General features: G+C 38.1%; 1 protein-coding gene across 9 annotated transcripts in view; it reads right to left on the minus strand.

Moving 5' to 3' along the window:
• The window catches only part of AKAP9 (A-kinase anchoring protein 9), a gene marked incomplete at its 3' end in the record, with an annotated part of 146,319 nt that extends 126,053 nt beyond the window's left edge, over nt 1-20,266 (minus strand). For all 9 annotated transcript variants that reach the window (XM_082846665.1, XM_082846662.1, XM_082846660.1 and 6 more), the window contains exon 1: nt 20,010-20,266. In XM_082846665.1, the coding sequence (XP_082702791.1) occupies nt 20,010-20,057 (48 nt within the window). In that variant the 5' untranslated portion in view covers nt 20,058-20,266. The remainder of the gene's footprint in view (nt 1-20,009) is intronic.
• Between the last annotated feature and the right edge of the window lie 4,135 nt (nt 20,267-24,401).

A 24,401-nucleotide genomic window follows, 5' to 3' on the forward strand; every position in this document is an offset into this window, starting at 1 on the left:
TTTGGTCTGTCTCTGGATTTGGGATTACAGGTATTTTTCCTTATGCTCACTTGAAATTTCCTTTTTGGTGCATAAATTTTCCAAATTTTATATGAAGCAACTATTAACTACCAATTCCTAAATTTAATTTGAACTCAGTCATTCTGAGAGAAACAAAAGCATAAGAACAGGTGTGAGCCCTTTGTGCCTTAAAAAGAGGAAACAGAGGAAATATACAAACATATTGATACATAAATTAGACCAATTACAAAGATGGCCAGTAAATGTCTTATGATATAAAGGATTAAAGCAATCTTGATGATGTTGATATCATTAACTATCAAAATACGTGACAAATACTAGAATCTATAGAATAACATACAGCATGTTATACTTTTGTCTGCTGTAAATGAAGAAAAGTTTACAGATCTGTATTGTTTACTTAACAAATGTGTCTAATTAATAAGTCAGAAATATCTAATCACTGACCTTGCAGTATAAAAATATATCACATTTAAATTTCTTCCCCAGTTCATCAGCAACTAGTCAGTTATTCTACTATCTGCTTAAGGAACAGATGCAAGACCAGTTGCCTCTATTTGTACATTATTAAGCTGCTGGAATGCATTTAAACTACTTTGGAGAGCAAATTCATTCTTAAAAATAAACCAACTGAAACACTATTATATATTATCTGTAAATAGAATCAAAAGTCTAGGGACATCATTTTAAAACGATCCCTCAGAGAGAATGCAAAAGCAAAAAAATGCTAATGACATTCTTAAGATTTAAAAATATATTCAGACAGCAGAGGATATCAGGGCAATGATGAAGATTTTGTTTAAAATTCCAACTCTGTTAGGATATATAATTTATATTTAATATTTATTTATACGTACAAATACATAACAAAAGAGAAAACTAAAATCCTGTACTATAAAAAGACTGATTTAAAAAAACAAACAAAAAACCCGCTGCCTGAGACAACAGTATCCATTATTAAATGAACCCAATGAAAAGGTTAATAATAGATATGGAATAAAAAGTAGAATGGGGGGCTTCCCTGGTGGCGCAGTGGTTGAGAGTCTGCCTGCCAATGCAGGGTACACGGGTTCGTGCCCCAGTTTTGGTGGATCCTACATGCCGCGGAGCGGCTGGGCCCGTGAGCCGTGGCCGCTGAGCCTGCGTGTCTGGAGCTTGTGCTCCACAACGGGAGAGGCCCCAACAGTGAGAGGCCCGCATACCGCAAAAAAAAAAAAAAAAAAAAAAAAAAGGAGAATGGGGCTTCCTTGGTGGCGCAGTGGTTAAGAAATCGCCAGACAATGCAGGGGACAAGTGTTCGAGCCCCGGTCCAGGAAGATCCCACATGCCGCAAAGCAACTAAGCCCATGAGCCACAACTACTAAGCCTGTGCTCTAGAGCCCACGAGCCACAACTATGAAGCCTGCGTGCCACAACTACTGAAGCCCACAGGCCTAGAGCCTGTGCTCTGCAACAAGAGAAGGCACTGCAATGAGAAGCCCACACACCACAGTGAAGAGTAGCCCCTGCTCGCTGCAACTAGAGAAAGCCCGCGCGCAGCAAAGACCCAACGCAGCTATTAAAAAAAATAGTTCTATTACAGTATGTAGAACTAATCACTTCTAAGGACATAAAATTACCAAGACATTGTTTCAGGCCTATGTTATTGATTACATGAAGTCATATTATTTTTTCCAGAACAATTAACCAGAAGGTAAACTCCATGAATGTAAGAACTTTTGTTCACTGCTATATATTCAAAATCTAGAACAGTACTCAATAAATACATGATGAGTGCAAAAAAGATAACATACCTTTTATAGAAAAGTTAACATTAAGCAATAATTTTAAGCACTGTTCCACAGAACCTAAGAACTAAGATGATAAACTGGCATATCTAATTCCACTATCTAAAAAAGTTCCATGGTCTCAGAATTCAAAGTGGCAATTAAATGAATTAAAACATAAAATATTCCCTCTCACCATAATCTGTCTACCCCACTAGGCAAAACAAATAAACAGAAAAACTAAACAAATGACAAAATGAAATTCTCAGAAAAACAAAAATAATAGCTTTTTAGGAAGAGTTCTGTTTTGTAAAAACATGAGAAAAGGAACAAGAGCACATCATAAATCACATCATAAATAGCTATCTATTTTTATTTTAAATCTGAAAAATGGCAAGTTGGCAGATAAGCAAAAACCAGAAACTCTATTCAATTAGCTAATCATTTGATACTGCAATGGGGCACTTTAAATTACTGGAAAAACATTTATTCTAAAACATGCTGGAAATTCAGACTACAGACATCTGTGTTTGTCATTTGGAAGCCAATTATAAAAATGTTAACATATGCAGGCACGGAAATAGCTGCAAGATTTACTGGAAAGATATCATGTCCATATACACTTGTCTTTCAAAACTAATTCAGATCTCAAGCAAATGTCTTACCCGGACCAGAACACGAATAATTAAATAAAAATGACTAATAATTTATTTCATAAACTCAATATTTATTTATAAATGATCATTCTCAATAAAACAAGGAATTTTTTTAATGCTGTAAAAAAAATGCCAAGTTTTTATAATGTCACTTCAATAAAAGTACTAACTGGAATCTGTTTTGTTTCTTGAGAGTTCATCAGGTGTTTATGTGCCAGGCACAAAGCTAGACATGAGTCGAAATACACTGTCTTAACAGTAGGATCTTTTAGTCTAGGCCAGCCGATTATTTCATTGAGTTGTGAGAAACAAGGTAAAAGTTAGTGTACAATTTTGTAAACTCAACAGTCCTACTTTAAGGAGGTAGTACGGGAACTTCTCTTGTCCTGATTTTCTCAAAAAAGGCTTTCTGTAAGAGGTGTGGTTGCAGAGTTTTACAGCTGTGAAGGAAATAACTTGGCATATGACAGACAGTAGTGAGTAGTTCATTTATTTAAAAAATATTTATTGTGTTTATGGAATAAATTATCATGTGTTTGCCCTGTGCAGGGTAGGTAGTAATGAAACAGATACAAACCCTACTCCTCTGAATTGTAATCCAGGTAGGAAGAAAAAAATTAAACAAATATGGACAAATACAGAAATATATCATTTCAAGAGACAAAAAGTACTTTGAAGAAAAAGTATAGGTACCAAAGAAAGTCTAAAACAGAAAGACTTAATTTGAATGGGAATGTAAGGGAGAAGTCATGAAATATTGAGAAAAGAATGTGGAAGCCGAGATTTGAAGACAAATATGAGTTACTTGCCCAAAAGTAGCAAAATAGAACAGGAACATCTGACTCCAAAGCCAGTATTCTTTCCATTACACCAATTTGCATTCCATGCATTCTGAGCTCTTTTCCTTCATTTGTCATTAAACTTAAAACCACTAACATTAAATCTAGAACAGGAAGTTTAAAGGCATGAACAAATGAAATCACCAAAACAAATACTTTTTTGACAACACTAGGGAAAAAACACACACACAACACACACATACACCAAGAAATTATAAAATATTTAAAAAATGTTATCTACTTTCTCTAGTCTTCAAAAGCAGCTGTAAGTAGCTATGTTTTTACTGTAGAAAATTTAAGAAATCCTAATTAATTCTAATTATGTAACTATTTGTACCTGTCCGTGCAGCCTTTACCTTTGTGATATTCCCTAATGAATGTTGAACAAGAATGCTGTACAAGCTATTACAACAAAACTTCAGGGACCTAACTATGAAAACACAGAAGAATAACACAGTTGACCCAAACACAATTTGTATGTAGAGCTGAAGTAGGGCAACTGAAAACAAAGAAGGCAAAAGCAACACTTTAAAGATGCTCTGAAGAATATTTTCCAACGATATGACAAAATACAAACTGTTGGAAAATAACAGTGCCAAATAGACCCGATGAAATCAGATATGGAAAAGACCACAGGACTTTACCTTATGGAGACAGCAGTCTTATTTATATCCTAAAACCTCATTCAATGCAGAATTTTTCTCAAAGTTTTGGAACACTTTCACGTCTAAGAAGAAAACGGATTCTGGAACTGAAAAAGTTACCTTAATTTTGCAAATTTTAACACATTTCATTGTCTGGCACATAGTAAGCCCAAATATTTTTTGAGTGAAAATGATGTTTCAAAAAGAATATGGATTACATATATTAGAGTACTGGACTGTTGTGTTTACAGAGACTCTAATAAACTAGCTATGTGACACTGGACAAGCCACTTAACCTCAAGAGAACTCAGTTTTTTCAACTGTACAATGAAGAGGAGGATTAGAAGGATCTCTTAAAACTTCTTTCAGTTTTACCATATGATCCAACAAGTCCACTCCTAGGTGATATATCTGAAGAAAACAAAAACAGTAATTCAAAAAGATACATGCACCCCAATGTCCACAGTAGCATTATTTACAATACCCAACATATGGAAGCAACCTAAGCGTCCATCAACAGATGAATGAATAAAGAAAATGTGGTATACATACAATGGAATATTACTCAGACATAAAAAAGAACGAACTTCTGCCATTTGTATCAACATGGATGGACCAGAAGGTTTTATGCTTACTGAAATAAGTCAGACAGAGAAAGACAAATACTGTATGTTTTCACTTATATGTGGAATCTAAAAAACAGAACAAACAAATGAATATAACAAAACAGAAACAGACTCAGATATAGAGAACACACTAGTGGTTACCAGTTGGGCAAGAGGCAAGATACAGTGGTAGGGGATTAAGAGGTACAAACTACTATGTATAAAATATTATAAGTAAGGTACAAGGATATACTGTACAGCACAGGGAATATAGCCTATATTTTATAATAACTTTAAATGGAGTATAACCTATAAAAATATTAAATCTCTATGTTGTACACTTGAAAATAATATAATATTGTAGATCAACTATATGTCAATCAATAAATAAAATTTCTTTTAATTTATGCTTAAATTGGAAAAGTTTTTTTCAACTGTTTCTTTCCCTTTTTCTTCCCCATACTCTCACTTAATTATGTAGAAGAAAAACTAGAATTCTACATTATAAAAGTTCCTTTTTAACTGTTGCTTGAAAAAACAGTTCAATAAATAGTATCAATTATGAAATGATACCAAATGAAAAAACATACAGAATAAAAAGTGGAATGATTATAGTATAGTGTTTAGAACAAATCAGTTCTAAGTATATAAAATTATCAAAATACTGTTTTAGGCTCATGTTACTATAAGAAGTATATGAAGTCAAATTATTATTGTAGAACAAATAACTAGAAGAGATGCTCCAGGAGGACAGGGATTTTTAATCAAAATCAAAGCCTATTTAATACTCTTAAGTCTCGAATAGTGCCTGCATATAGGTTCTCAATAAAAATTTGCTGAGTGAAAAAAAAGATAATTTTTTTTTACAGAAAACAGGAACCATAAGCAATAGTTTTAGGCTTATTCCTCAGAACTTCAGAATACCTGTATAGTTTCTAAAAAAAAAAACCTAAAATGATAAATCAGGTCCATGGTTACATTACTATACAACCATACTATGTAATATTATGTACCTGTCAAAGATAATGTTTTCAAAAAAAATTTAATGTGGGAAAATGCTCTCAACATAAAGCTGGGGGAGAAAAGAGACCAAAACTGCATGCAGAGTATGATTCAAGCTAAGTTTAAAAATACACATAGAAACAAAGAATGAACAAACTGTTAATAGTGATTACTTGTAGGTTATGAGACTACGGGTAATTGTTTTCTTTTCTGAGAGATTTTCACTGCCTCCCTCCCTCCCCCAAAGATCTGTAAAGAATATTCACTAATAAAACTATGGGCCCATATGTTAATATCACTATTTTTAAAAGGATATAATACAACTACACATCTACCAAAAATCTCATCCCAAAAGACAGAAATAAGGCAGAAGTCCCAGGAATTATGCTGTCTTGGGGCCTGGCCTCTTTCATCAGCCTCTCCAGACACCCTCTCCAGACATCCCATAAGCATAACTGCTAACAGTGACAGATTATTACACCTCACTGTTCAGATGCCACCAACTTCTGTTTCATTTCACTGTCACCTCATTTACTGCTAACACTGAACGGTGAGAACAATGGCACTTTGCCCCAACCTTATCTAGTTTCTGCATAGTATAAAGCTTAATCTCATCAAAAATAAACAAATAAATAGCAGTTCATGTAAAGGAGAATCCTAAAACAAGGTATATCTGTAACAGATGCTATCACCCTCAGCAGCAAAAATACATGCCAGCTTATCATCTGAGGTTTGTTCACTTATAAGCCACAGATAATAGAATATTATTCTCTCTTATACGCATATTTTTTTTTGCAGGAAATATCGACTTAAAAAATAAAGGAACTGCTATATCTGGTCACTTCAATGGCCCATCCTGTCAGATATCCAGTGCCCATCAACAGCTCCAATGATCTGTCAGAGATCATTTGTGATGAAACTGGGTGTATAATAAAGACATAAATATCAGTTGGCTTTGGTTTTGCTTCCTTTTCCTATCTCATTCCACAACACAACACACTCACTACTCCCCGAGGACTGATGGACCATGGGATTATGATCTCTGCACACCTCTAGGCCTTGGGCATATGCATCGGAAAATGGGCAAAAGTTAACACAGCACCAGTGTTTGTAACAGAAAAACTGGAAACAACCCAAATGCTCATTGATATGAGAATGCTAAATGAGGTAAATTCCTATAATGGAATTGTATGCAGGTGTGAACATCTTTACATAATACTGAACAAAAAGAAAATCATTAAATACTGCTTATAATATGATACCATTAAGTTCAAAAACAGCAAAACTAATATATTATGTAAACATATGTGGTACAGAAAAGCAAGGCACTGATAAAGAAAATTCAGAATTGTAGTTACCTTAGGTAGAGAGGGGGTGAGATTAGATTGGGAAAGGTTTCAAATGTATTTGAATGTGTATATTTCTTAAACTGGGTGACAGGCATAGAGGTCATTTTTTAAAAATCATTTTTCTTATCTATATATTTTATATGTATTCTTTTGCAGGTGAAACATATTTAAGTATTTTTAAACTATGTATTTAGAACTTCCTGCTGAGGAAACTGGCCAGTACTCATAGCTCCTACCATACAGGACACCCCAGCTGCTCCTCTCAGTCTAGTCTGATGAGAAAAGAGGCAGTTGATTAGATTCTTCTCTTGGAATTAGGGAACAAAGAGTTAGAAAAGATATCCAGAAAGTAACAGAGGGGAGATGAATCTTATTGAAGGATTTGAAAATCAGTGCATGATGCAATAATCATATAAATATCCCTAAACTCACCCATAAAGTACATTTATGTTATCAACCTACTAGTCATGTTGCAGACTAAAATACTTTTTGTGTATTCAGCACAGCCAGTTTTCCTTCTGACGAAATCATCCTTACTTCTTTAGTTGCACACCAAGTAAAGTAGCTGGCATATAAGAGTTCATGATGTATAATCACCTAGTTTTGCAGAATCACACAAATTAGCTATGTCAGTGGGTCCCAAACTTTACTGCACATTGAGGATCTTTAAAATGTAGTGAGTCATGGACTTCCCTGGTGGCGCAGTGGTTGAGAGTCCGCCCACTGATGCAGGGGACATGGGTTCGTGCCCCGGTCCAGGAAGGTCCCACATGCCGCGGAGTGGCTGGGCCCGTGAGCCATGGCTGCTGAGCCTGAGCATCCGGAGCCTGTGCTCCGCAACGGGAGAGGCCACAACAGTGAGAGGCCCGCGTACCATTAAAAAAAAAAAAAAAAAAAAAAAAAAAAAGTGAGTCCTGGATCATACCTCAGACTTTCTGATTTGGGGTTGGAGTGTGACTTAGGCTTTGAAATTGTTTAAAGCTTTCCAGAGGCTTCTAATGTGCAGCAAAGTTTGGGAACCACTAAGCTAGATGCTTACTCTATGAATTGATTTGCTTGCACTATTTAAATAATTTTTCTCTCCCCCTTCTTGTTTTTTTTTTAAGTGTCTACAGTGGGAAACAATTCCATTGAATAGAACAAATTTGGGGATTCATCCTTAATTTTTGGTCATGTGCAAACTGATGTACAAGCAAAAGAAGCTGATCTGCAAAGAGAGGAGCATCAGATATTGTGAAAGTGAAATAAGGGATGATAGAGAGAATGGCATTGGTTCCAAATGCCTGTTCTGTTTCCCATGAGGCCCAACTATACTTCTCTTAGCTTCCTTTGAAATCTCTCTATCTTTACTATAACGCTCTTTTTCTCTCCTTCACTTAACTCATCAGTTTTTTGGGAACAAAGTGCCCTGCTAGAAGTAGGGTGCTTCCATTTAGCTATTTGAATCACTCAATATTTTATATTAAAAAAAAAAAAAAAACAACTCATGTTTTCACTGCTTCATCTGTATAGCAATAACATATACCTGCCACCTGGTGGCAGCATACCTACCTGAATATGGGATATCTTTTTTGGAAAACAGTAACCCTTTTCAAAGGTTAAACATGTCAAATATACATTCTTTGACAGTTTTTGGCTACTTTTAGGATAAAATCCATACTGTCTCAACTAACACATATGGGTCCTCATTATCTGATCCCAGCCTATTTCCCCAATCTAGTTTTCCAGCATGAGAATAATGATGATGATGGCTAATACTTCTTGAAAAGTTTTTTAATCTGACAATCTTCTAAGAGCTTTATATGTATTAGCTGAATCCTCACAACAACCCCAAGGCAGGTACTATTATTTTTCTCATTTTCCAGATGGGAAACAGAAGTACTGAGAAGTTTAAGCAACTTGCCTAAAGTCACAAAGCTAATAAACTGCAGAGCCAGAATTTGATCCCAGACTGTCTCGTCTAGTCCAAGCTCATAACCACTACTATTATACTGCTTTTCACAAAAAAATCTTTGAAAAAGTAGGTAGCATTCACCACCCTTTCCTGATTCACATTCATTCTCCATCCCACAGTAATCTGAATTCTTTGCTTCCCTTTCTCACCAACTGTTGCTAAAGCTCAAGGTCACTTTCAAGTCTCCATCATACTTGATTTCTCATTTTTGACAAGTGGCCACTCCTTACTTGAAACTCTTCCCTTAGTCTCACAGACATCATCATCTCCTACTTTGTAAATAGTTTTATCCAATATTCTTTGCAGATACTTCTCCACCTGTTTTTTAAACATGGGTGTTTCCACAGAATTCAACTCTCAGTATCCCATTTAGTCGTCATCTTGAGTGAACTCCCCACTCCCAGAGTGTCAGCCAGTATCTTTAAACCAAATATTTCTCTAGCATGGCCTTCTAAAGGAACAGACTCATATTCAGTTTTACACTGGGCCACTCTCCTAGGATATCCTGACTCAATGTATCCAAAACAAAAGTCATCTTCATCTTACTAAAATATTTGTTACCCTCCAAAAATGCCCACATTTCCTATCTCAGAGACCCATTTCACTCAAATCCTCTTTTCCCCCAAATTTGTCCATGTTCCCCTATCTCAGAGACCAGCGCCTACATACCTTAAGTTGCTCAAGTCAGAAAACTAGAGTCTTCTCTTATCTTAGTCTGTTTGGGCTGCTATAACAAAATATCATAGACTGGGTGGCATATAAACATCAGAAATCTATTTCTCACAGTTCTGGAGGCTGTTAAGTCCAAGACCAGGGAACCAGCAGATCTGGTGTCTGGTGAGAGCCCACTTTCTAGTTCACAGATGGCCATCGTTTTGCTATAGCCTCACATGGTGGAAGGGGGCAAGGAATCTCTCTTTTGTAAGAGCAGTAATCCCATTTATGAGGGCTCTGCCCTCATGACTTAGTCATTTCCCAAAGATGCCACCTCCTAATACAATCACCTTGGGTGGTACGATCGCTACGTATGATTTCTAGGGGGAAATGAACATTCAGATCATAGCATCTCTCTTACCCTTTACAACAATTATCAAGGCCTCTCAATCTTACCTCCTAAACAGTGATCAAGGATCACTGTTTAGCCAGTGCAGGGCTGAAGTTAAGAACACAATCTCTTGGGTCAGAGTGGGTTTGAATCCTTGTTCTGCCACCATGACTTTGTGCAAATTACTTAACCTCTCTAGTTTTCCCACCTATGAAATAGGGATAGAAACAGTATCCACAGCTCTTAGAATAGTTGTAAGGATTAAATAAGAAAATGAATGTAAAACGCTTAGCATAATGCCTAGCATTAGAAAGTGCTCAAAAATCGGTAGCTACTATCATCACAAATTCATACTCTTCTATCTTCCACTGTCAACCTTCCCACTGTCCAAGTGAAAGACAATGAGGTAGAAACAGAAGTGGGGATAAATCAAGAAATATTTAGAAGGTAAAATCAGCAGAATCTGGTGATTGGTTGGCTCTGAAAGGTAAAGGAGAGTAACTCCCGGAAACCAAATAGAAGGTGAGATAATGTGGGCCTATTGGGTTGTGGTGTTAGAATGGGAAGAAAAAGGCTAAGTAGAAGACAAATTTTGAATAAAAAACAATTAATGGGATTGAGTTATGAGTACACAGGATACAGGAAGATAATTGCAGAATAATTCAAAGGGTTTTAGTTTTCAACTGAGATGCTTTCTCAATAGGTATAAACTACTGAGCCTCAAAAATATGATGGCACATAAGATAGAAAACAAGAACATTAAAATTTTATTTATTTATTTATTTTTGGCTGCATTGGGTCTTCTTTGCTGCGCGTGGGCTTTCTCTAGTTGTGGTGAGCCGGAGCTACTCTTCCTTGCGGTGCCCAGGCTTCTCACTGCACTGGCTTCTCTTGTTGCGGAGCATGGGCTCTAGGCGTGCAGGTTTCAGTAGCTGCAGCACGCTGGCTCAGTAGGTGCAGCACGTGGGCCCTGGAGCATGCGAGTTTCAGTAGTTGTAGCATGTGGGCTCAGCAGTTGTGGTGCGTGGGCTCTAGGGCACACAGGCTTCAGTACTTATGGCACACGGGCTCAGTAGTTGTGGCTCACGGGCTCTAGAGCGCAGGCTCAGTAGTTGTGGCACACAGGCTTAGTTCCTCTGTGGCACGTGGGATCTTCCCGGACCAGGGATCGAACCCGCATCCCCTGCATTGGCAGGCAGATTCTTAACCACTGCGCCACTGGGGAAGTCCCAAACATTAAAAATTTTAAATCCAAATCACAGAGGAAAAAAAGACTATATAGACTCTTCTGTCATAAGACTAAAACACCAATGCCTATTAAAATTACTTATACTGCATTTCACCCTTTTAATTAAAAAATACATATATATATTCTTCTCACCTAAAAAAAAATCCCAAATTATTATCTTCTCTTTTTCTCAAACTTTACTAAAAATTGCTATTGGTTAAAATGGAAAAGTTGAGAGTTCTCTTGTTAAAGGGAGTAGAAATGCTCAGACATATATTTTCATTAGAAGAGGAATTTATACAAATTAAAAATTAAATATCAGTTTGGCAAATGTAGATGGTTGTACATTAAAATAGTCCCAATATTTTAAGTTATCTTTGAAAAGTTTCTATAACTTTCAGCCAAAACCTATTATTTCATATATAAACTCCCAGCAAATATTTGCTAATGCAGGTTCTACACATTTTCTAATACTTTGCCCTTTACAGCATCTACTTATTTATTTGACTTTAGAAATCAACTTATACATACACAGTCAACAGACCATAAGTGGTGTAGTAATTAACTCAGATCACTGCCCCATGCCCGTCGCAAATCCCTGCATCTCTTTCCCCTGCATCCTCTTACACACTTTCATACATTAAACTTGCTTTTTCATAAATCTGAAGAATATTTTTAGTTATAATTGGTCCCTGTTCCTATCTTCCCTGGGGAAACAATAAGGCAGTATCAACTTGAAAAAGTGAGACCCTTGAGGAATAAATACAGTCTAATCAGAGTCCACAATGAATGAGCCCTAGCAAACAAGGAATTTTGTTTACTAATTTTGTGTGTTCAGTATCAAGAAAAAGAAGGAAAGAGATTCTAGACTTTACACCCTGTTAGTTTTTCATAGCTCTGTAACCAGAGAACCTATTCAATTAATACAATTTATAAATTCAAATCTTTATAGATTAGGATTTTGAATAGTTTAGTATAGTTCTTACTAGTGAAAATTAATAATTTGGGGGGCTTTGAGAAATGACCTCTTACAAGAAAAGAAGTAAATTTGGGGGCTTTAAGAAATGATTTCTTAAAAGGAAAAAAAAGTTAGACTTACAGAGAAACTTTTAGACCACATAAGAATCTCAGTGAATAGCAAACCACAATAAGAATCATAACCCTGATGGCAACTGAAAACAAACACCACACTGTTCATGAAACAAAGAGAATGAAGGAATTTTTCATGGTACAAAAGAATCTATAGATTTAAATAAATAACTTAGGCAAAACCACTTCTGGAACAATTCTGTTTTTAACAGCATTAAATCCACATGCAAATCGACCACAGCTTTATGCAGTGTACCTAGATGAGCATTAAGTATCCTAAGTTATATTTTGGTGACCATGACCACAAAAACTCTAGAAGTAAAAGGGGAGTCAACATGACAAGAAAAGTATGTTACACCAGTAAAATATCTGTACAGACCTATTGTGTTCACATATGAAAATGGCAGGTCTTTTTGTTACTAAAGAAGATTAGGGTTTTTTCCCCATAGTGAAAATGGATTGGTAATGGTCAAGCAAAAAACCCAATAGGTGCCTCTGGAACCAGCTGCATGCACTTGTAAAACAACTGGCTATGGAATGAAATGACTCACTGGCCCACACAGAATTCTAACTTTAGCATTATGCTCTAATCAAACTACCAGGAACTTATGCAAAGGAAGGAACAGTTTAAATTTTGGCATAGCCCAGAAGGCCTAAAAAAAAGATGGAAGATGATCCTATGGAGACGTGTATCTCTCTCTACCTCTCTCCATCACCTGTCTGACTGCATGTTTCTCCCTCTCTCTCCCTCTCAGTATATAAATATATATGTAAGATAAATATAATAAGTAATAATCAGTAATATTATGTAAAAGAAGTTGGTAACAACAGAATTTAAAAATGGGCAAAGGACTTGAATAGACATTTCTCCAAAGACAGACAAATGGCCAATAAGCACATGTAAAGATGTTCAACATCCTTAGTCATTAGGAAATTAAAGCGCAAAAGCAAAATGAGATACCACTTCCCACCCACTAGAATAGCTATAATTTTAAAAAAATAGAGGAGCTTCACTGCTGGCACAGTGGTTAAGAATCTGCCTGCCAATGCAGAGGACACGGGTTGGAGCCTGGGTCCGGGAAGATCCCACATGTCATGGAGCAACTAAGCCTGTGCGCCACCACTACTGAGCCTGCACTCTAGAGCTCGCGAGCCACAACTACTGAGCCCACATGCCACAACTACTGAAGCCCACGCAACTAGAGCCTGTGCTCTGCAACAAGAAGCCACCGCAATGAGATGCCCGTGCACCGCAATGAAGAGTAGCCCCCGCACCGCAATGAAGAGTAGCCCCCGCTTGCTCCAACTAGAGAAAGCCCGCGCGCAGCAACGAAGACACAACACGGCCAAAAATAAAAATAAAACAAATATACTTAAAAAAATGGAAAACAATAAGTGTTGGTGAGGATATGGAGAAATTAGAACCCTCATACACTGCTGGTGGGAACAGATACAGGCACTATGGAAAAAGTTTGGTGGTTCCTCAAAAAACATAGAATTACCATATGATCCAGAAATTCTACTCCTAGATATAGACCCAAGGGAAATGAAAACTGGTACTCAAATACTACATATGAATCTTCAAAGCAGCACTATTCACAAAAGCCATAAGGTAGAAACAACTCAAATGCCCATCAATGAATAAATAAACAAAATGTGGTATATACATACAACAAAATATTATTCAGCCATAAAAGGAAATGAAGAACTGATGCATACTATAACACTGATGAACCTTAAAAACATTATACTAAGTGAAAAAAAAAACAGACATTAAGGGTCAAACAGTATATGATTACATTTATATGAAATATGTAGAATAGGTAAACCGATAGAAACAGAAAGCAGATTGGTGGTTGCTAGAGGCTGGGGGAAGTAGGGAATGAAGAGTATCTTCTTAATGGATACAGGGCTTTACTCTGGGATGATAAAAATGTTTCAGAACTAGATAGAAGTGGTTGTACAACGCTGAACTGTTATGCCTCTGAATTGTTTTAAGATGGTTAATTTTTATATGACTTCCACCTCAAGTAAAAATTAAAAAATCATAGATTCTTTATATCTAGCACCAGAAGAACTCAAAAAGCTCTCAACCATCACCGCATTTATTCTTCAAAACACCTGCTAAGAGTCATGGACTGTGACAGGATTATTCCCACAGACAATAAGGCACAGACTTCATGATAATTTAAATAAGTGCTTGCCAAGTAAAAGTCCATAGCTGCAGTTGTAGGCGTTCAAAACTGTTAGTTGAACAAATAAGCCAGTAAATGTCTCCAAAGTCCTAGTGCCCGTTCTTGTACGACAAATAGCATATACACATAGAATAGATGCTATGCCCCAGATGTAAAACAACCTTTCTAAGTTTATAAAGAAACTTTAAAAAATTCTGAAGCTTTCCAAATTAAACTTTTTAAAGAGATGCTAACTAAGGCAATAAGATGTCCAATTTCAATGGAAATGAATTGAGAAATAAATATAAATAATGTTCCTTACCATTTAATGTTTAACAATTTACCATGAGAACCTTTTTTAGCTTCCATATTAGAAGAAATTCACTTACATTTCAATAATCAGTAGCCTATAACAGATAAACATTTTACGGTCACAGTTCAGTTCTTACGACAAACTTTTTTATATATAAAAATAAGAGGTGTTTTGTTTGAAAATAATTTTTGCCCCAATCTTGTCATATTCCAGTCACTTGGATATGTCCTATCTTTTTCACTTCCTCTTTTCCATGTGCTCATTCGACTTTCAGTTTCACTGACAGGACACCACAGACCTCCTTGCCAAATCTCTCTTCATTGGATCTTATTTTTTTTTTTTTAACATCTTTATTGGAGTATAATTGCTTTACAATGGTGTGTTAGTTTCTGCTTTAGAACAAAGTGAATCAGTTATACATATACATATGCTCCCATATCTCTTCCCTCTTGCATCTCCCTCCCTGCCACCCTCCCTATCCCACCCCTCCAGGCGGTCACAAAGCACCGAGCTGATCTCCCTGTGCTATGCAGCTGCTTCCACGAGCTATCTTACGTTTGGTAGTGTATATATGTCCATGCCACTCTCTCGCTTTGTCACAGCTTACCCTCCCCCTCCCCATATCCTCAAGTCCATTCTCTAGTAGGTCTGTGTCTTTATTCCTGTCTTACCCCTAGGTTCTTCATGACATTTATTTTTTCTTAAATTCCATATATATGTGTTAGCATATGGTATTTGTCCTTCTCTTTCTGACTTACTTCACTCTGTATGACAGACTCTAGGTCTATCCACCTCACTACAAATAACTCAATTTCGTTTCTTTTTATGGCTGAGTAATATTCCATTGTATATATGTGCCACATCTTCTTTATCCATTCATCCAATGATGGACACTTAGGTTGTTTCTGTCTCCGGGCTATTGTAAATAGAGCTGCAATGAACATTTTGGTACATGACTCTTTTTGAATTATGGTTTTCTCAGGGTATATGCCCAGTAGTGGGATTGCTGGGTCATATGGTACTTCTATTTGTAGTTTTTTAAGGAAACTCCATACTGTTCTCCATAGTGGCTGTACCAATTCACATTCCTACCAGCAGTGCAAGAGTGTTCCCTTTTCTCCACACCCTCTCCAGCATTTATTGTTTCTAGATTTTTTTGATGATGGCTATTCTGACTGGTGTGAGATGATATCTCATTGTAGTTTTGATTTGCATTTCTCTAATGATTAATGATGTTGAGCATTCTTTCATGTGTTTGTTGGCAGTCTGTATATCTTCTTTGGAGAAATGTCTATTTAGGTCTTCTGCCCATTTTTGGATTGGATTGTTTGTTTTTTTGTTATTGAGCTGCATGAGCTGCTTATAAATTTTGGAGATTAATCCTTTGTCAGTTGCTTCATTTGCATTGGATCTTAAGGATCTTTTTTACCCAACCACTTCTCTATCCCTGTTCCTGCCACTTCTTGGAATGGCCTTAAAAACCTTTCTTCAATATATACTTCAAGAAACCTGTTCTGCCCATTCTTTCCTCCATATTCTCTCTTAAAGCTCATAATCTAAAAATCATGTTTTGCTTTGTTTTTTTCCCAACAAAGCCTAAAGTTCATTAATCAGTTTTTAAGTCACAGACAATGCACCACTGTTGCAATAAATGTTGAAGGTATCAAACTCCTGTATCCACTTTGAAAGCTAAGCAAGCTATGTCACATATAAGAATTAAAATCTAGAAAGTTTAAAAGAAACAAGGAGGGAGAGCAACTTTCTTAGTGGTGGAGCACTGTGTCTGAAATATGCAAAGAACAATTGTACACCATAACTAACTTTGTCTATCTGAGTGGAAAAAGTAATTGAAAAGTCCTGTTATCAATAACCTAATATAAAGGTTGCACAGAGCACCGTCCTTTTTTGCATACAATTGGCACTACTTTCCAAACTGAAAATGCTCATTAAACAAATAAAAATCATATGATTAGTATTTACTGAATGCAATAGGCAAATATTTTTAATAATTATTCAACAAATAATGCCAATTATATAAAATGCTGAATAGTTGATTAAAAACTTTGGTTTTACTGAATTCTACTACATTAGTAGAATGTTAAAAAGTATACCTAAGGTGAATTTGCAGAAGTAATTTTATACTAAATACATAACTGTCCTCTAATTTTGTTAGCTAATATTACAATACTTTCTTTACATAATACTGTAAATAATTTTACTTGGGAAAAAATGAAGTCATTTAAAGTGAAGTTAGAATAGTTTGGATCAACACAAGGACAGCCTATGTAGTACCGTCGCTGTCAGCACCTTGCAGGAGTGTTAGCCCAGCTCTGAAATTTTTTTTTTTTTTTTGCCGTACGCGGGCCTCTCACTGTTGTGGCCTCTCCCGTTGCGGAGCACAGGCTCCGGACATGCAGGCTCAGCGGCCATGGCTCACGGGCCCAGCCGCTCCGCGGCATGTGGGATCTTCCCGGACCGGGGCACGAACCTGCATCGGCAGGCGGACTCTCAACCACTACGCCACCAGGGAAGCCCAGCTCTGAAAATATTTACTTAATGCAGTAATGTCTCACATCTCCACGGGTCAGGCTTCTTACTACATCAACACTGAGGAAGTAGCTGAGGACCCAACAGCAAACGAAAAAACCAACAGGTAGCAGAAGAACTAAACTGTCATAAAGCCCATTCACCAGGCTCCATCAATGCTTGGTTATTACAAACCACTGTATCAAGCTCAGTTACTGGGTTCTCTAGTCACAGCAAATCTAAAACAGCAAGTTAGGGGAGGAGGCACAGGAGATGGAGCAAGGAAGGAAGTTTTCCAATGAACAGCTTACCAAAAACCAAGTAAAAAATTTACAAGTTGTGGTTTGTAAAACTAGACTATCAAATACAATATTTAAGTCCAATGAACAAACAAGACATTTAGAGAACCAAGTGTCTGAATAAGTTTTAGAAATGATGATTTTAAGAGATTTCTAATGCCAGCAATAAGATACTTCCAATTAAGAGAATTCTGGAATACTGTTATTAAATTACAACATGCTAGTAAAGTAGCACCCATTAACAATTCATAGTCATTCTGCTCATTAATTCACTAAGCAAATATTTACTGAGTACTCACTATCTGATAGATATTATGCTAGACTGCATTAACATCAAGAGCTTTCTTTGTAAAACAGTCTTAAAAACGAGGTAGCAACATTTAACACATTTTACCAAATGAAAAAATTCGCCCAATATCCTACTATACCATCTCTCTCATTCTACTTATTACCCAGTGTCTGTCCGTCCCACTAAACTTTGAGCAACATGAAAGCAGAGACTATCACCACCTCTGTTATCTCTGGCTCTTGGTATAAAACAGCAGTTCGATACAGGTTTGCTGAACGACCTTACACTTACAATCCAAAGTTTTTAAGTCCTAATCTAAAAGCACACATTTATACAAATGAAGTAATGTCTACACTATTTTTGATGATGCTGTTTTCACCTATTTTCCATGTTCCTATCAGTCTTCATAACCTTAACAGCTGAATAATATTCCATCACACTAATATAGTTTAGAAAACGATTCTCCTAATATTGTCTTTGAAGTTTGTTCCTGCGTTTTTATATTGTGTCGCCAATGCTCCAGCAAATGTATCTTGCCTTACATGTCTCACAGATTTATTTCTGACTGGAAAAATTGGGATCTATTCTAGAAGATAATCTTCTACAATAAAAGTGAATGTTAAAAGGAGATTTTTATCCCATAGGCAGAATTTTGAAAGACAAAAAACACACATACACACAAAGAAACTAGAATTCTTTTTTGCCAAATCAAAGCAATTTAAATAAATCCTCTATTATGAAATGTGTTGTCCAAAGTAAACTATGTTTTTTGGACTGCTTCACATATACCTAGGAAAGATACTTCTGGAGACAGTAAAAATTCTCAGGTAACAAACAGACAAACAAAATGTCTAATTAGAACAGAACTTCGATGCTTTTGGAAGGGGGTACACACTTTACCTCCACTGTCTTGGATTCACAGATCACACTCAGACCCTCAGACTGCAGAAATGTAAGCAACTTTGGGCTTCTAAAGATGCCTCGATACCCTTTTCCTTCCATGTATAGATCCTAAAGTAATAATCTACCCGATAACATACAAGCACTTACACTTTGACCTTAGATAATATGAAGCTAGTTCATATGTTTATATTAATTTAAGAAACTTGTGCTAAGCATCTACCACTGTATCTCTGCAGTATGGCCCTTCAGTGATTACTGAAATCACAGACCCAGTCTCGTTTATTTATTTGGAGGAAGGAGAAGGTGAGGAAGAGAGAAGAAACAGTTAACTATATTATAATTTAATTGAGGTGCAAGTATGGTTACTAACACTGATCTCTAATAAGACAAAATATAGTCTAAAAACGGTAATTTCATTATCGGGAGGAAGGGAGCCTTTGAGGCCAGACAAAAAATATGTTCAAACATGTAATTTTTTAAAGAAATATTCTATTTAATTTATATTTTGTCTGTTAAATTTTTCAAGAAACCCAGTGAATAATACCTTTTGCATTGTTTGCTTTACAGGTTTTTTCATACACACATTGGGACTCAACAAGATATATAAAACAATTCAATTGTTTAAAGCAGGAATTCTATAGGTGTTGCTTAGAATATGGAACCTTGCGTTCCCAGGAGTTCCATTCACATACTGCATTAACATTCCACACAATACAAAGCGCATGCCATGACAAAGACCTCCAAACACAAACATACAAAGCCATGCTTCTAAAAACGGCCCTAAAGCGAAGTTCACAGCTGGCACTTGTGGCACTCTCAAGCCACGGCTGAGGCAGCTGTCACAGGCCAATCACACACCCAAGAGTGCCAGCGTGCCACCTAAGAAAGCCAAGCTGATGATGAGCGTACAAATCCCCTACCGAATAAAGAAAGGCCCCAAATCCCCACCCTGAAAAGCACAATGCCTGCACAACCCAGAAAACTCCCTAAAAAAGCGAAACGCTGTAGATTTAAAAGCAATAAATATCAGCTTATGGCAATACAGTAAAAGATTTTTAATATTTGGGCATTCACGAGAAAGGAGCCACAGCACCCAATCATCACGGAAGTATCCGTTAGGTAGTTTATCACCAGGTTTTTTCAGTTAGAAAAGGGAGAGAAGGCGAGGGGAAAACGCAGACCCTGCAGCACCTCCCTCCCCAGGCGACGCACCAGGGCTGCTAAGATCTCCGCTTCCCAGGCCCCCTCCCCAACCCTTCCCAGCCACCGCCTCCCAGCGCAGGCCGGGCGGCCTCCAGCTCTCTTACCTTGGCTTTGCCAGCCTCCAGCTTCTTCTGTCTCTCTTCGTCCTCCATAGCGTCTGCGGGGAAGGCTGGGGGAAGACAGGCAGGGGGTAGGGACAGAAAGGAAAGGTCGGTTCACACGGGGATGCGACCGCAAGCTCCGTGGCCCGAGGAGCAGGGCTGGGCCAGGCGCTCCCCCCCGCTCGAGTGGAACCAGTTTCGGCGCTCACTGGCTGACCGTCTTCGGCCGCACGGGTAGCGTCGTCACCGCCGCCGCCATCTTCGTCTCCACGTAAACACACGGCGGGACGGGAGGGAGGGGGACGTTGTCCGCGCAGCCGCCGCGAGCCCGGCCGCTCAGGGCAGGTGCGCCAGCGGTCCCGCCCCACCCCGCCCCGCCCTCGCCAACCACGCGCGCCGCCGCGGGGGCTGCCCCAACCCGGCCTCAGACGTCTGCGCCCACAGGCGAGAATCCGGTGGGAGAGAGCCCCCTTACCCGGGGACTAACGCCACTCCCCAGGTGGCGGCCTGGCTGAGGAGGTGGGAGAGAGGGGGTGCGCCAGGGGCGCCGGTCGGACCCCCACCACCGTACAAGGGACTCTGGTCGCTTTTAAAACATGGAGATGTTTAAAATTTCAAGGGAAAAAAGAAAACACAGGTCCCTAAAGGTGAAATTGGTGAACAATGAAAAACCCCAAAGGAAAAGATGGGGGGCGGGGAGGGGACCTACTGGACGACTGCTCAACCCGGAGGATTGGGAGAGCAGCCAGTAGCCCTCACTCCTTCCTTAGCAGAAAGCTCCTCCCTTTTCCTCCCACGGGGCTGCCCAGTCTCCGGTTCATCTTCAAGGCCCACCTCACGCGCCGTCCGGGACAACTTTTCTGATCTCTTTGTTACCTCCAGCCTAACAATCCTCTCCCACCCCTCCTCAGAGCTTCCCCTTAACTATGGTGTTCTGAAAGGAGCCTAGGCTTTGGAACCTGGGTTGAAGACGAAGCCAATATAGACAGTCTAGCTTAAATGATCTTGAACAAGTTACCTATCCTCCTGTAGCTTACCTGGAAGTTTTGGAAGGCTTGTTAATATATGTGAGTTAACATGTGACTGCCCCTGGCATATTAAAACATCCTTAATGTCAGTTTTCTTTCTCCTTGTATTTCCCTTATGTACTCTGCATGATATTTTAATAATTTGTGGCCATTCTTAATTCACCTCATACTCCTGCCTCCTTAATGGCAAACACTGTCTCGCTCATCTTGGCATTACTAAAAAGACCAGCGTAATGCCTTGCACACAATAAACACTTGTTGGATTGAACTGAGGCATTTTAATAAATTTAGCATGACTTTCTTTTATTTTCATCTGTTCCCCCATTACTTCCTTTTTCTTCCCCATCATCATACTCTCAAATTCATTCCTGGTATGAACTAACTACGCTTTTTGATTTCTCAGGTTGATCATGTTTCTCCTTTGTTTTGGGTTAAGTTAGACTGAAACACTAGCAGGTGTGAACTGAAATAAGCTATCAGTTAAATCACAGAAGTGGTGTTAAGTGAAAATTGGGCTTAAAAAAAGAAAAAGGAAAAAACCTAAAGATCTTAAGTCTACCACAAACTGAAGACTAGTTTTAAATAGTCCGGATTTAGAAATTCCTAGATTTAAAAGATTTTTTTGTTCTCAAACTTCGTAATGCATACATAATTGTGGCAGCTTGTAACACCCAATTATATAGTCCTATTTTCCTAACCTGAATTGAGAAGTGGATGAGATTAAACATTTTATCATGGGAATAAAAGAATTGAGACAGTAAAAGAAGCTTGTCATCTACCAAACTAAGAATAAAACTAGGACTGGGGGTTTCCCTGGTGGCGCAGTGGTTGAGAGTCCACCTGCCGATGCAGGGGACACGGGTTCGTGCCCCAGTCCGGGAGGATCCCACATGCCGCGGAGCTGCTGGGCCCATGAGCCATGGCCGCTGAGCTTTCGCGTCCGTTACCTGTGCTCCGCAACGGGAGGGACCACAGCAGTGAGAGGCCCGCGTACCGCAAAAAAAAAAAAAAAAAACAAAAACTAGGACTGGAACCAAGTGTTCTAATACTGCAGTGATTTAAATACTGCCTGGACTGAGGGACTGTGTTTGTAGATTCTGATTGCCTAAGAGGAGGAAGCCCTACAATAATCTGACAAGATATTCCTGTTTGTTAATAGATGCTGCTTTCTCAGTGACTAAGGAATTCACCTGTTTGTTCCAGTGTGTGCTGAAAATGTTCAAGAAACATTTGTTCCAGTATGTGCTGAAAATGTTCAAGAACCTTCTAAAGCAATAAGATTATTTCAATGTTTCCCTTTACTAAGAGCAGCCAATCATACATGTCTGTTTTATATATAATGGGTGCTCAATAAATGTGGAAAGTTAATTGTGCGTTAAGTACTGTTAGACGGGCAAGTATGTGGCACTAGTGCCCTGCCACCTCCTTATGACAGCTATTCATGTCATGTCATGTCATGATTCATTCAAGTCATTCCCTGAGAAGATATCTGAGCAGAGAATTGGAAGAGATGAGAGAGTGAGCCATGGGGATAAGTGAGGATATTGCAAGTCTAAAGGTCCTGAAGCTAGATCATGACTTGACGGTCATGTTAAAGGAAAAACAGGAGGCAAGGATGGCTAGAGTAGAGTGAGCAAGGAGGAGGATAGTAGGAGATGCGGTCAGAGAAGTAACAGGAGGCCAGATCCTGTAGAGTTCTGAAGGTCATAAGGACTGGCTTTTACACTGAGCGAGATCAGGAGCCACTGGAGAATTTTGAGCAGATGGGTGACATGATCTGGATTATGTTATTAAAGGACATCTGGCTGCTAGGAGGAGACTGGACTATGGGGCATCATTTGGGATGCTACTGCAATAATCTAGACAAGAGATACAGGGAGTTTGGACCATGGTAGTGGTAGTGAATTAGATTCTGGATATATCTTGAATATGGAACTAAGTGCCACAGGAGTTGTGGATCGAACATGAAGTTTGAGGAAAGAGGAGTCAAGGTTGACTCCAGTGTTTTTGGCCTGAGCAACTGAAATGATGGAGATGCCAGTAACTGAGATGGGGAAGAGTAAGTTTCGAGGAGAACATGATAAATTAGAGATACATATTAGGTATCCAAGGAGTGATGTCAAATATACTCCTGGATATCTGAGTCTGGAGTTCAGAAGAGAGGTCCAAATAGAAATTTGAGAATAATCAGCATATAGATAGCATTTTAAGTTAAGGCCTTGGATGAGATCATCCAGGACCATGCTGTCCAATACAGCAGGCATTAGCCATAGGTGGCTATTGAGCATATGAAATATGGCTAGTCTGAACTAAAATATGCTGTAAGTATAACACATTGGATTTTGAAGACAGTATTTAAAACAAAATAATTTAAAATATCTCATTAATGTTAATGATGAGTGTCCACCATAGAGAATTACCTTACATGGTTACTACTGCATCTCCTTTAGACAAAGCCACTCTTTCTAAATTAAAACTGGTCCTGAAGAGCTTCCTTAGTCAAGGCCCAGTATTGAAATTGAAGGTTAAGACTGTTCTATCAATCATGGACAGAATGGTTGCCTATATTGGAGAGAAATATGGCTACAAATCCAAGATTCAAAAGCTGAGCAGATTTATATGGGAAATTTTCTAAAAGTGTTGATTTTCTGTCAGTGAAAATTCTTAAACTTGGAGCAATGATAAAATGCTTCCTGAAAGAAAAAGAAAAATAATTTAATAGCTCATTAATATATCAATTTTTTAAAGTAATATATTTATATTGATTATATTTTGAAATGCTAATATTTGGAGTGTATTGGGTTAAATAATATATATATGAATTTCATCAGTTTATTTTTGCTTTTTTTAATGTAGCTATTAGAAAATTTCAAATTACACATGCAGTTTGCATTCATGGCTCACATTATTTTTCTATTAGACTGTGCTGCTCTTGGGGGCAAGTTTAGATAGAGAAGTGATAGAATGACTGAGTCTTGGAGCACTCTAAGAGGAAGGGAAGGTGAAAGGAATCAGCAAGTGAGACTGAGAACAGTGGCTAGCTTGGTAAGAGGAACCAGCAGCCAAGTGAAGAAAGTGAAGGAGAGAGTGATGAACTGTGGCAACTGCTGCTAATAGGTTAAGTAAGTTGAGGACTGAGAAATGACCACTGGGTTTAGCAAGGTAAAGGTCACTGGAGGCTTCCTGGGATGTCATTGTAAATCAATCATTAACTGTTTCCTACTGAGTGCAAGTACTGCCGCAGTATCGTTCTCAACAAAGAGCCCTTGGAAGTCACTTCCAATGGACCAGAATGGAAAAGGGAAATGATATCGATTTGTCATCACTGATTCAAGTTACATTCTAGTGATTCTGTTTATAACATCTG

The sequence above is a fragment of the Leucopleurus acutus genome (assembly GCF_964270905.1).
Source record: "Leucopleurus acutus genome assembly, chromosome: 9".
Classification (NCBI taxonomy): domain Eukaryota; kingdom Metazoa; phylum Chordata; class Mammalia; order Artiodactyla; family Delphinidae; genus Leucopleurus; species Leucopleurus acutus.